Here is a 13,932-nt window from a genome sequence, read left to right as displayed (position 1 = left end):
TTTGTATTCATGATCATCCGGTAGGCAGATCTGACAGTAAACCTGCCACTTCTCTCAGCAGTCCAAGCCCAGAAGTCATCAACAACTCTAGTGCACAAAGGTATTGCCATAATAGCATCTGCATCAAAGGATATAAAATTTGCTCGTATTAGTTCTTCCCTCCAAGTTGCTGTGGTTGGATCAATGAGCTCCGAAACTAGCCTTGGAGGAGTGGCAGTAATAGATGTTATGGAACGCAAAGGGCCGACCCTAGGTAGCCAGTTTGTTTCCCAAATTTTTATCGTGCTTCCATCTCCAACTCGCCGAATGAGGCCCTGCTTCAACACTTCTCGTCCGTCCATCACAGCTTGCCAGATCTGCGAAGGGTGACTTCCCAACTGTGCTTCCAAAAAATAGCTACCTGGAAAATAGGCTGCTTTGAGTATCCTCGCACTTAAAGAGTTTGGTTCATCAAGTATCCTCCATGCTTGGCGGGCAAGCAAAGCTAGTTTGAATATTTCAATGTCTCTGAAACCCATCCCGCCCATGTATTTTGGTTAGGTCATGATATCCCACGCCACCCATGCAGGTTTCCTCCTTCCTTGCTTACTACCCCACCAAAATTGCCGGATTATTGAGGTGATATTCTCGCACAAACCTCGAGGTAATCTGAAGCATGCCATAGAGTAAACTGGGATGGCTTGGGCCACTGCCTTGATAAGCACTTCCTTTCCTGCTGCAGATAGGAGCTTCTCCATCCAACCTCGAACTTTCTCCCAAACTCTGTCTCTCAAGTATTTGAACGTACCCATTTTTGATTGGCCCACTTCGGTTGGCATGCCAAGATATTTATCACTCAAAGACTCCTTGTGCACGTCCGACATTTGTTTTATGTTATCTCTCATCACCTGAGGACATCCTTTACTGAAAAATATGGATGATTTTTCATTGTTTACTCGCTGCCCCGAAGCATTGCAATAAATCTCCAACAAGTTTGATACCTTCATCGCCCCCTCAACACTTGACTTAAAAAGCAACAGGCTGTCGTCCACGAAAAGGAGATGGTTCACAGCCGGAGCTGTTGGCGCCATCTTGATCCCTTCCAAGCTAGTCGACTGAGAACTCGATTTTAGTAGGCATGAAAGGCCCTCTGCCGCAATCAAGAAAAGGTAAGGGGAGATAGGATCTCCCTGTCGGATACCACGAGTGGGTGTAAATTGTTCTAACTTCTCACAATTAAAAAGAACTGAGAACTTGACCGACTGCACCATGTTCATCACTATTTGTATCCATGACAATGCAAACCCCAGCTTCTCCATCATGGCCTTAAGATATGGCCACTCCAACCGATCATAAGCTTTCATCATGTCTAATTTTAATGCACAGTAGCTGTTGGATTTGGCTTTGCTTCTCTTCATAAAATGCAGACACTCATAAGCACAAATGATGTTGTCTGTTATTAACCTTCCTGGAACAAAGGCCGACTGCTCTTCAGATATGATGTCAGGAAGAATTCTCTTTAACCTGTTTGCCACAACTTTGGACGCAATTTTATAGATCACGTTATAAAGGCTAATAGGACGAAATTGAGAGAGTAGTGTAGGGTTCAAAACCTTTGGGATGAGTATCAGAACAGTGTCATTGATACACTCGGCTCCTTCTTCCCCTTGTACTATTCTGAGAACTGCATTGGTCACCTCATCCCCGCAAATATCACAATGCCTTTGATAGAAGTGGGCTGGAAAACCGTCCGGCCCCGGGGCCTTTGTAGGAACCATCTGGAAGAGAGCAGATTTTACCTCTTCCTTTGTATACGGCGCCAGCAACATGGCATTCATCTCCTCGATGACTTTTGCTGGAATCTTTGATAAGACATCTTCAATCTCGGTCACTCCTTCTGACGTGTATAAGCTCTTGTAAAAATCTATCACGAGTGCTCTTAAAGCACCCGGTTTCTCCGTCAGCACCCCCAAAGAATCAGCCAAAGCTTTGGTCATATTCCTTTTCTGTCTCTGGCTCGCCTGCAAGTGAAAAAAGCGGGTATTTTTGTCCCCCGCCGAGAGCCACTCCAGCCTTGAACGCTGCCTCCACATTAGCTCTTCCCTATGGTAAAGTTCAATTAGTTTTTCATTGATCTTAAGCTCTACATGAGATGGTGCAGACCTCGCTGGATCACCTCGTAAACGCTCCAACTCAAGCTTTAGATTTTTTATCTCCTTCCTCACAGATCCGAATGTATTTTTGTTCCAAACCCCTAGCTCCCTTGAGATTTGCTTCAGCTTTGTCCTTAATTCTTCCATGCTTGCTGTCGGGCCTCCCCCGCCCAGCTCGACATTATAGTATCTGAACAAGTATCATGTGTTTCCCACATTACCTCATATTTGAAGTCTTTCTTACGGTCTGGAGGGCGAGTTCCATTGAAATTCAGTAAAATGGGGCAATGATCAGAAGTTACAGCTGTAAGATGTTTGAGGTGCGCATCCCAGAACCTCTCATTCCACTCAGCTGTAGCCATCGCCCGGTCCAACCTGACCCGAGTATAACTCCCTCCAGTCACCTTCTTTTCATACATCCAAAAACGGCCCTGATAGCCAATATCCATCAACATGCACACGCCCACCGCATCCCTAAAACCCGGAATTTGGGCATTGCTCCTCTCTCCAATACCTTCTTGTTCATCTGGACGTAGAACTTCATTAAAACCCCTATACATATCCACGGGAGATTGCTCAAAGTGCTTATTCCTTTCAACACATCCCAAGTTTGATATCTTAAGTGCGTTCGTGCTTCCCCATAAAACAAAGACATTCTCCATGGTTCACTGTTTGGTTCCTCCACAGCGCAATCAATATGATAAACCGAATAACCAAGAATCTCAATCTTTATTGGATTATTCCAAAACAAACCTAAACCGCCGCTTCTACCTTGGCTACTTACAGCATAGCCATTATCATAGCCAATAGTTCCTGCTAGACTTTCTACCCTCGTCCTTTCAATTTGTGTTTCAACAATACATAAAGGGTAGGGGCAAAATCCCTCGCGATCTCGCGAAGTTCTCTAACTGTCGCAGCGTTGCCCGCACCGCGACAGTTCCAACTTAGAATACTCATTGCGCCCGGCGGTGCTCCTCGCCGGAGCCCGCCGATGTTGCAATATTGTTGATTGTTGTCTTTCCCATGTCCTGCCCATTCTCGTTTGTTCCATCATCTCTCTCTTCCCCAACTGACTTGCATGTCTTCTTCGACCTCTTACTTTCCTTCCTCGGGGATACATACACCGGCGGTAATGGAGGAGTTTCAGACTCTTTAACAACCATAGCCAACGCCTTCCCTGTTTCACTTTCAGTATTCACAACCTCAGACGAGCTAGCCTTGTCAACAGAAGTGCGTTTGTTAGATAACTGAATATGACCCCTTGCGGATGGCGTGACAACCTGCATCGCCATCTGACTATTTTGCTGTTCATCTGTCTCAGCCCCTGATGGCCCATTGCTAGTTGAGTTCTGCTGTTGTCGCGCGTTGAAACGCCAACTCTGGTTTGGGTTGTATGGTTCTCTCCCTCTTCCTCGTCCTCCAACTCCAGCACCTCCTCTTCCTCTTTGGGACGCATAACCTCCCCTTCCTGCCTGCTTGTATCTCACATTATCTGCAAGAACAAAATCCCCCCACTCAAAGGTGGATTCATCATGTTCTCCATCTCCGCATTCTTCATGCCAGTGCCCAAATTCACCACTGTTGAAGCAAAACGTGGGTAACTTCTCATATTTCACCTGATACTTCACCCTCTCTCCCCCCTTCTTCCCAGTGACAGAACGCTTTTATTTTGCTGTTGATGTCTATCTTCACCTTGACCCTTACAAATTCACCAAAGAAACCTGCAGGCAATTTCAGTTGTACTTCCTCGACCTCTCCGATCCTAGACGCCAAGCCTTTTTTTTGAATGGTCACTGGGGGGAACGAATCCCCACCTGAATTTTTTTCATTCATAGTTGCCTATGAGGCTTTACAGCCTCTACAAGATGGGTTCAAATGAACCAGAATTAACAGGGCTACATGAGAGAAGAAGGAAAAGAAAACACACACGCACACCAAACAACACATAAGAGGAAGAGAAGGGAGCCACTCCAAGGCCCCTCGGAGACAGCTGATTGATGAGAAAGCTCATCATGACCCAAGCACAGCGATCACAAGGGTAGAGCTCGCAGGGCATGACAGCAGGAGGGACAACCCAGCTTGAAGCATCGCCGGAGTAATCGAACGGCCTTGGTCAACCGAGACCCAGTCTCGACACTGCACCATCGACGTAATCGAAAGGCAACGCACATCCGAGACCACACAACGCGCCGACACCACCTGTGTCGTGGGTGTGGTCGAAGGGTTGCGCGCGGCCGAGACGACGCCACGACGCATGTGTGCCACTGCTAAAGTCGAAGGGCATCACAATGCAGAGACACACCATAGATCCCGGTCGCATGGACCACCCTCGCCGCACGTGGTGGTCGCCGGCGTAGTCGAACGGCAAGGCACCACCGAGGGCAACCCCAACCCCACTTGGGTTCGATATACCCGAAGGGTAGGCTGGCCGAGAGCACGCGCATAGACCACCAACACCAGACACGCCATAGAGCTCCGACAAGGATCCGAACGCATGAGCCTAGCAGCTGGCAAGGAGAAACCACCACCACCACTGCCACGGTTCACCTCGCATCGAAGAGAAGACCGCATCCATGGCCGCCATCTGCAAAACCATGGGGCACACCAGTACAGACGAAAAAAACGTCCTCTGCGCTGGTGGCAAGACAGAGGAGGCTCAACACCTAGCCACAACGGCCCCCCTCGTAGGGAGCGCGTCGCCACCATGGCCACCATCTGCGAAGCCACGACACAAGCCAGCCCCAACGGCACCCCGCTGCAAGCTGATGGCCGAGCAAAGAGGCAGCACAACTCGCGAACACCACTGACCAACAGAGGCCGACAAAACAGCCGGTGCCCACCTCACACGCCGGCACCACGCTGGCCAGCAAGACGGACCGGCCCAGATCCCCCCAACCAATGACCAATCCGAGCTGTGAACCTGTCGGATCTGACGCAATAGCGCCGGATCCACGCACCCCGCGGGAGCATCAGGCCACAAACTGGGTGGAGGGGGAAGGGGTGAGGAAGGTTGTCAGACCACACCGAGCTAAGCCACCGCACCACGCGGCCGCCGGATCCGAAGACGCCCGAGGCAGCCCGCCGAAATCTCCCACCGACGAGCACCAGGGCACCACCTAGGCACCCCCCGCCCGCAGCACAAGCTGCTCCACAGCTCACGCCAGCTTCCACCGCCGTCTCCCACCGCCTCAAAGCTCGAGGACGCGCGCCGGAGTAGCGCGGCGCCGTCGGCCAACACCCGAGCCCCCTGCTCGATGGGGGCACAACCCTGAGCGCCACGGCCCGCCGCCGCCAGATCCGGGGGGGCTTTGCCCGGCGGAAGCCATAGGCGACGGCGGGAGGGAAGGAGAAGCTGGGGGGAGAAGGTTGCGCGGGGAGGGGTAGCGCCGCCCGAGCCGCCCTGGGGAGGACGACGCGGGGGAAGCTGGGGGGAGAAGGTTAACTCTGAATGCCCGTCGTCCCGAGCGACGCCAAGCCTTTCACTGTCGGTTCAATCAAGAAATTGTCTGGCAGGCGGTGAATCTGCGCCCACACCGAGATCTTGTCAAGTTTAAAGGAATCAGGGTTTTTAAAACCATCATACACTTCCATGATCACTGCCTGCTCCCTAAACAGCCACGGGCCCTCAATCATCGCCTTGTGCCAATCCCCCAGGCACCCAAACTGTGTCGTGAACAGATTGTTCTTTATCTTCCTCCACACCACTTGCTTTGCAGGGTTCCAGGCTGCACGCATATCTCCATAGAGCGCATTAGGGCTGAAAGACTTCAGCGTGTGGACGCGTACAATTGCTAACCACTTCGCCGGCTCCATCCTGTCCGGCAACTCCTCTTCCCAGATGAAATCGTCATCTTCTTCCTCCTGCAGTGTTAGCCGTGCCAGCAGCTCCTCCGTTGTCTCCTTCCCCAGCCTCTGCGATCCCGCTCCTTCAGCCATCGCTGCTTGATCGGATCTCGAACAAGAAAAACTTCCTCTCCTTCCTTCTCTTCCCACGCGCCCTAGGGACCCAGGCTGGAGCAGATCGTCCGGACCCCCTGCAGTACTAGCCCCGAGGGGTCGAGGGGGTTTTGGCGACGGGCGATGGGTAGATTCCGGCGAGCGCCCCCGGAAGATGTCGAAACCCTATGTCTATCGCCTTAGGGGAGAAAAAACAACGAGCCCTGTGCGATCTTTTTAGTCCGCGTGGACTTTTCATTTTGCACTTCTAAGTCGAACGTGATCATCGAAGAAACGGCTGGCAATCTCTGGCAGGAGCTTCGACTAGACCGACTTGCTGCATTATCTTTTCCTTTCCAGAGATCTCTGATTTTTCCTTTTCCCTTTCCATCATAAAAGAAAAAAAGAGATAAAGCTCACAAACAAATCCACCGAAATACATACTTTTTTTCACAAGCACAAGGGAAAAATAGCTCTGTTTGCAAATTAGTTTTCCTTCAAATCTAGGATCATGTACTCAGAGAAAATAGCTGTGTCATTCCTTATGAGATATGCTCTGCCAAACAGCATGAAAGTGAACTAGTTTGCTTCTAAATACATCATGCAACTGGTGATTTCTTCAGACAAAACCACACTGAACAGCTTTCTTGCAGATTTTTAAATGCTTGGGATTCAGTCAGTGCCACAGATAACACAATCATTACGAAAATGACATAACTTGATGAGTTCACTACCACTTCTGCATGCAAACATTTGGATCTTACACATCAAAGGCTTGCGAAAACAGCGCCGAGAACTCCATTCGTGAGCAGTACAACAGACAAAACATGAAGCAGGTTCGAACATCTTGCAAAATAGGTTGATGATATCGTAACATCTTGGACCACTCTACTAGATTTTGATCTTTACATAGAGTGCTGTTGACACCAAAAAGAATAGCAACTAGTGCAAGACACAAGCAGGTGCCTTAGCCTTCAGGAAAATACGGGACCTTCTCGTACAAGCCACGATGCACGTAAAATTTCATGCATGTTTCCAGTCTAGAGAAGCTTAGTAATGTCTGGCAGAGATCCTCGGCGTTGCTTTCAGTAACTGACTGATGGAAAGTTATGGTCATTTCTTTTAGCACTGTTGCCCAATTAAGCAACCGTTCCACAAAAGCAACTTCATTTTCAGTTCCTCTCCAGGCACTGATTTCGATTATTATGAGGTGACTCAGCAGGAGTTCGTCAGTTTTCCAGTTTGGTGGCTGATGGCATATGCAACCCAGCGAGCATGTAGTTTGAGCCTGAAACAACATGCCGGCTTAATAAGAATAAGTGAATAACTGGTATGATTTGATGTAGTAAAAAGAGAGAGGTGAAACTGGAAATATCAAACTATGACCTGAATACTTTGAGATATGCCACCAACAACAGTAACAAAAGCACACTACCTACAAATTAGTTGGGGCCAACCTATTGCAGAAAATATGGTTGTTCTTCAGGAAGAGGGAGCCAAACAACAGAACCATTATAAAAGACCCTCCACTGATACATAACATTCAATAATATATTAAATTTTCTGAAAAAGTAGAGCAGAGAAGAGGAAGTGCTCAGTTGTTGTTTTTTGCTGTAAAGGGCCCTAATTTCTCTGATTTTCAACAGACAGGGATCTTACAAAATGCAACATAGTATTACCTAGCTACCAAACCCAATTAGTATGCCACTTTGTAAAAGTTTGAAGAGCAAGTAAGGTAACTAGCAACCCAAGCCAAAGTGTGCATAAAAATGGAAGTACATACCAAATAGATTGTGACTTTCCAGGTAACTCAAGTAGTATTAGATAAACAGATTAAGGATGTAACTTTACCTCGAGTTGCCTGGAACTGACATCAAATGCAAGAGTCAGCTTTCTTACACCAGTACACACCCTGAGAGCATGGAATAAGCTGGCTCCAAAGGAATGTCCATTCGCGGCAACTTTTACGGACAAGAATAAAACATGTGGGAGCCCTGGCATGTCCTCCATCAAGTAGCGTTGGTGGTCAGATATGTCCTACAGGTTGATAGAAAGTCACAAAGGAGGATTATATATAACGGTTGGAAAAAAGGGACACACAAAACTCATTTTTCTTACTACAAATGGTTCTGTGTGTGCTGGTGGGGGGATATCCAATCCGGCCACAAGGACTGCTGGTGTTCATATTTTTCAACTCCTGAGAGTTCATGTCCCATCCAATAACTAAATCCTAGTTCAGTAACAACTAAATCCTAGTGCAGTAATGCTAGTGTTCAGCTTTAATGCTAACAACTCAAAGGTGGTACAAAGCAATACCATCTAAGAGGATAACTATATAACGTATTGGGAAAGAATAAAGATTGAGTGCACTAAGCCATGTTGCACAGACATGAGCAAAGACAAACAAGTGAGAATTCTGTAATGCTTTCTCAAATATAGCAAATATCATAACCCTATGTTTACCTTGTTATTATTGACTTGGTAGCATATTATGATGATGAAATAATCACGAAAGAATGGAACTCACCTTCCGATAGTTAAGCGCAAGGTCAAGACAGATGATGAACTCGAAGCGCTGCAAAAGCCTGATGCGATTGTGTGCAAAATCCTCATTGGATCCATATACAAGAAATTGACCGGCGTGCAGCCATTGGAGATGTGCCATCTTGCCAAGCTGAATGGATCTTCTATCATAACGAGCATTCCACTCAAGAAACGTGAGCCGAGGGGCTGAGATGTTGGCAAGTGGTTGACTCGGATCCACAGGATCAGCAATGTAGGTGGTGTCTTTCTCTTTCAATGAAATGAGTGCAGGAGCCATGACAAGGAGCTTCCGCACGCCAATTAAATTCTTCAGATCTATTTGGAGGACAGACTCTGAGGAAATGTCGAGGATGCCCGGACCCAAGGCGTTGTTGTCTAGTAACACATTATCCATCCCTATTTGTAAGAGAGACTCTGAGTGGATTACAATGTCATCCCGGACCTGGGCGTCGCGTAGGATGAGTTTCCGCAGCGATGGGCATCGTGGCGAGGAGACAACATCACCAAGTCTGCAGGGACCACGCATCCTAACGGCTACCAGACAGAGATCGGTGAGCCGGGCAAACACGCCGGAGGGCGGCAGGGCGAGGCCAAGATTGTCTAGGTCGAGGGAGATCCAATCGGCACCCTGGAAGCAAGGCAGCTCAACTGTGCCTGTTTCCCCATCCCAGTCCCGCCTGAGATTGAAGATGACTAGTTCGCCGAGGAGGCGGGGCACGATGATGGGGATCCACGTCGCCACCGACTCCGCTGCGGCGTCCTGGAGGTCGACGACGAGGAAGTGGATGACCGGCGCTTCGTGGGCTGTGAGGGCAGAGCGTATGCGGTGCGGCTCGGTGCCGAGGGGAAAGTTGAGCTCCGGGACGAGCTTCCAGAGGCCACGCCAGCGGCGGCAGAGGACGCTGGTCCGAGCGGCCATGGGGGTGCAGCGGAGCTTGACGAGGATGTGGATGAGAATGTCGTCGGGCAGCACGCTGAGGCGGTCCTCGTCGCCGTCGGCGGCGTCGGCGAGCTTCGGTCGCTTGGGCCCATCGCTCTGCTCCATGGTTGGAGGAGGGATTTGGCGCCTCTCACACGCACGGATCACACTGCGCCATTGCGGTGAATTGGAGCTCGAGAGAAGGGGTCGGCATGGACGCACGGTGATTTGGGGGAGCTAGGGTTTGGGGGGTTTGCAGATTTGGTGGAGATCGGCCAGCGATAGTCGGTAGATAGAAATTCTTGGGTGAAATGTCAGAGCCAGGCCACCACCCTTTCACCCCTTGATTTTCCCAATTTTTTCTTCCACACTTGATTCCTTAATTCCACTGGCGACGACGACATGCCCGCCGACTTACCACCGGAGTGGGATGCCATGTCCGCCAAGGAGCAGACGATATGGTACCTCGCATCCTTCATCTCCAGGATCGAGGGCATGACTGCTGAGCTCGTTGCTGCTAATGCACGACTCGACTCGACTGTTTCCTCGTCTAAAAAACCACCGGCCCTGGTCATACCCAGTACCGACATCACCATCGACCCCGTCAGTGTCTCCTCCTCCACGGCCAAGGCCCCGGCGGTCCTCGAGCTCGTCCATGATTCGTCCCCGGTGTGCATTGCGATGGTGCCCGTCACCTGTTCGACGGAGTGCTCGACCCAGGTCGACACCATCGACAGCATCGACGAGGTCCATGACGCCGCCATCGCCGTCCACCTCGAGCCCACGGTCGACAGCATCAACAAGGTCCATGACGCTGCCTCTGTCGTCCACCTCGAGCCCACGGTCGACAACATAGACAAGGTCCATGGCACCGCCACCGCCGTCCACCTCGATCCCACGGTCGACCCCATCCACCAAGCGGTCGAGCTTGCAGTCGACCGCACCATCGAAGCCACTATCACTGCAGTCTCCACCGACGTCTCCTTCTCCAACTTCAAGGCTCCGGAGGTCCTTCAGATCGTCCATGATGCGTCCCCTGATTGCATGGAGATGGTGCCCGTCACATGTTCGACAGAATGCTCGCACTAGGTCGCCACCGCCGACATCGTCAACGCGATCCATGGTGCTACTGCCGCCATCATCCTCGAGCCTGCGATCCATGGTATCACCGAGGAGGTCGTTCCTTCTGGGGCGTCCACCATCGACGTCGAACCCAAGGCCGGCGTGCAGAAGCTCGATGCCTTACCGCTGTTCTCCATCAACACCTCCACCCTTGTGACAAACGAGGTGGGCCGCAGTGTTGTCCTCAACATCTCCAGTGACCTTCCTACACCCGTGCTGACCACATGTTCGACGAAATGCTCTCGACATGTCGCTCAAACATTAAGGTTTGTGCTCTACCCAGCCGTGACACCCTCATTGCCATCCCTGCTGCGCCACAACATCGAGGATATCCTTGCACATGTGTTATCTGAAGAAGAATTGCAACTTGAGAATCTACGACAACACCCTTGGCCATCACCTACTCCAGTGCAGGTCACAGATAATGATGTTGTTCTGCTCTATGGAATAGCTCACAATGGTGTCACTGGTGACTAGCAATGTGTGGTGGCCTCCTGATCATCACCGAAGGAGGAAAATGCGAGGATGAATTCTTCATACTCGGTTGCAGACTCTGATTATCAATTTAGTGGAGTTACAACCATGGCCTTTAGTGGAACCATGGCCTTCTGGGCAACCTACTTTCTGGGTTTCCACTGAGCCAAGCAAGTGTTGTGAGGCTGGGTCACAGAGAGTGGAATTCAATAGTCCTTCTGTTCTCCCTAAATGCTCTAAACAATACCAATGGAAAGTTACATGTCCACTCAATTCCGAGAGGAAAACAACTACTAGTAGATCCTGTTTTGTCCATGATTTTCAGTTTCATTTCGGGGAAATTCGGCCACAGTCTTCCAACAGAATCTGGAGCTGGACATTATCTCTGCTCAAAAGTGTGGAAACATCCACTATTCAACAACACGTCACTTGTAACATGGTTTGTCTTCAACTATATCAGTTTGGGTGGTTGGCTCTGCTTCTTATTGGTGGAATTCCTCTCTGCTCGTACCAATATACTGTAAAAGGATATTTTCTGTACAAATCATGGAAGCGGCAGTACAATTTCAGTGGACACTTTGAAGGGATACTCACCGACCAGTTCTTGCACTTGTGGTTTATGAAACAGGACAATGATGATTCATGTTTCAGTAAACAGGTCTTGTGCGAAGGTAAACAATGGCTTTTGGAAATCTGTACATGTTCTATTGCTATTTCTCCTGAAGATCATCATTCACCTCTTGGTACTATGGCTGCACATGTATTACAGAGCATGCATGTACCTCAACAACTTGGGCCATATGAACTAGTATGCATTGTGCAGTCCTCTTATGAACTTTGTGCTCAAGATGTACCATTGAGGTTTGGGTTCAGTCAGAAAAATGTTCAGCCAAAGCTACTATATTTTGCCTGCAGTTGTTGAGCGGTATGCGTGCAATCAGAACTACCCAAAACTGAGCTCCCTAGTGTTACCAGTTTGTGTTGGCCTGCAACTACATATGACCCTGATCTAGGTTCAGTGAAATATTTGGAGGATATATTTCTAATTATCGATGAGCGGTCTAGGAAGTGCGATACTACTAGAAACCATGCGTGCAAACTTGATGAGCATTGGAACTTGTCCGAGCATCACATACTGGAGCATACTACTGTATGTAGTATTTCTATGGGCGGCAAATTGAAAAGGAAGATTCATTTTATGCCTATGTCAGTGCACTGGAATGTTTTGAACCAAGAGGAATTTAAAGGCAGTGGTCGTGTTTCAATCAGCTTTCACATTAGCAATGCATGGGAACGGTGTCCCAATCTTGTTGAAAATTGCAGAATGATACTCCTAGTACTAGACTGGAGATGGAAAAGTGCATCTGTGAAGCAATTACAAGAAACAACTTCCTCTTTTGCTATTCTTGTGCTTAATTTGTTGGGCCCCTTGTCAAGCTACAAGTCAGAGGCATATTCTCCTGCAAGGTACATGGTGTTGGTTCAATTATTTGCACATTTCATCGGAGATCTTATTCATACTATTCACAAGAAGACAGGGCAACCTAGTACAGTGGAGTGCAAAGAATTTAAGAGCAACAACTTTCCATGCTTTGGGCTCCAACCAGAGGGAAGTTTATTAATACTGATTGAGTTGGGGATGTGCATTGCATATCTGAATTCATGTGCAGTCAGTGCCTCTGGGAATTATAGTCATTGGCGTTTCTTTATTCAGTTTGAGAGGCTATGGGCTCCTGGAACTAAAGAAGTGTCTGATGATAATGTTACTGACCAGTCTTGGGTGGCTTTCAGTACACCAGCAGACATACAAGCTGCAATTGAGGGGTGTCCACGATGCATGAGCGCACCGGGCATGGGTGGTATGGTGTCCTCTTCCTGCTACAATCAAGAATATTTTCAAGGAAGGTGGGGTGTCGCCACTATTGTTGTTGGCTTTGTGCAGGGCTCTGCCGACAACTTCATCGACTACTTCTTCAGCGTCTCCTTCAACTCGGTCACCATCGCCCACGACTACTACCCCGATGTCGTTCAAGTCAACCCCAACTTTGGCTACCACCGCGGCTTTGAGCTAGTCACGGACCATGGAGTGCAATGGGATCCGGGCGGTTCTGGGTGGCATCGGTTTGGGGTCAAGCCGAATCTCAAGGAGGGGGGATGTTAGGAGCCCCTGGTCCTGCACGTGTACATGGGCTGCCCCTACGACAACACATGGGCCAGGTGTAACGCCCCGGATTCGGTGCGCCAGGTGTCTGCCAGTTATTCGCCGTCATTGCCATGTCATTTGCTTGTGTGTTGCATTTTATCATGTCATCATGTGCATTGCATTGCATACGTGTTCGTCTCATGCATCCGAGCATTTTCCCTGTTGGCCGTTTTGCAATCCGGCGCTCCTATGCCCTCCGGCGTTCCCCTTTTGTCTCTCGTTGTGAGTGGGTGTTAAACTTTCTCGGTATGGACTGAGTCTTGCCAAGCGGCCTTGATATAGCACTGGTAGACCGCCTGTCAAGTTTCGTGCCATTTGGAGTCCGTTTGATACTCCAACGGTTAACCAGGTAGCCGTAAAGCCCCTCTCTCTTTGCAGCCCAACGCCCCTCCATAGTGGCCCAAAACCCATCTAAGTCTCTTCCATGCTCTCGGTCGTTCGATCACGATCGCATGGCCGAAAACCGCTCCTCATTTGGACTCTCCTAGCTCCCTCTACCTATAAAAAGGCCTCTCTCCCCGAATTTTTCGGGCAAACCCTAGATCAACCTCTCTCTCGCCCGCTGGACATGTCCAATCTCGCCGGACACGTCCCGCCGCCGC

At 49.5% G+C, this 13,932-nt stretch overlaps 1 protein-coding gene across 1 annotated transcript; it reads right to left on the bottom strand.

The window, feature by feature from the left end:
• Positions 1-6,782: 6,782 nt before the first annotated feature.
• On the bottom strand, positions 6,783-9,861 carry LOC123069016 (F-box/FBD/LRR-repeat protein At3g52680). The gene is made up of 3 exons (XM_044491743.1): positions 8,596-9,861; positions 7,920-8,105; positions 6,783-7,356 (listed from the first exon to the last, which is right to left on the bottom strand). The coding sequence occupies exons 1-3, from the start codon at positions 9,655-9,657 to the stop codon at positions 7,036-7,038; spliced, it is 1,569 nt and encodes a 522-aa protein (XP_044347678.1). The 5' UTR covers positions 9,658-9,861; the 3' UTR covers positions 6,783-7,035.
• Positions 9,862-13,932: the final 4,071 nt, after the last annotated feature.

This window comes from Triticum aestivum, chromosome 3B, assembly GCF_018294505.1.
Source record: "Triticum aestivum cultivar Chinese Spring chromosome 3B, IWGSC CS RefSeq v2.1, whole genome shotgun sequence".
Taxonomy (NCBI): Eukaryota; Viridiplantae; Streptophyta; class Magnoliopsida; order Poales; family Poaceae; genus Triticum; species Triticum aestivum.
This window is presented reverse-complemented; position numbering and strand designations above follow the sequence as displayed.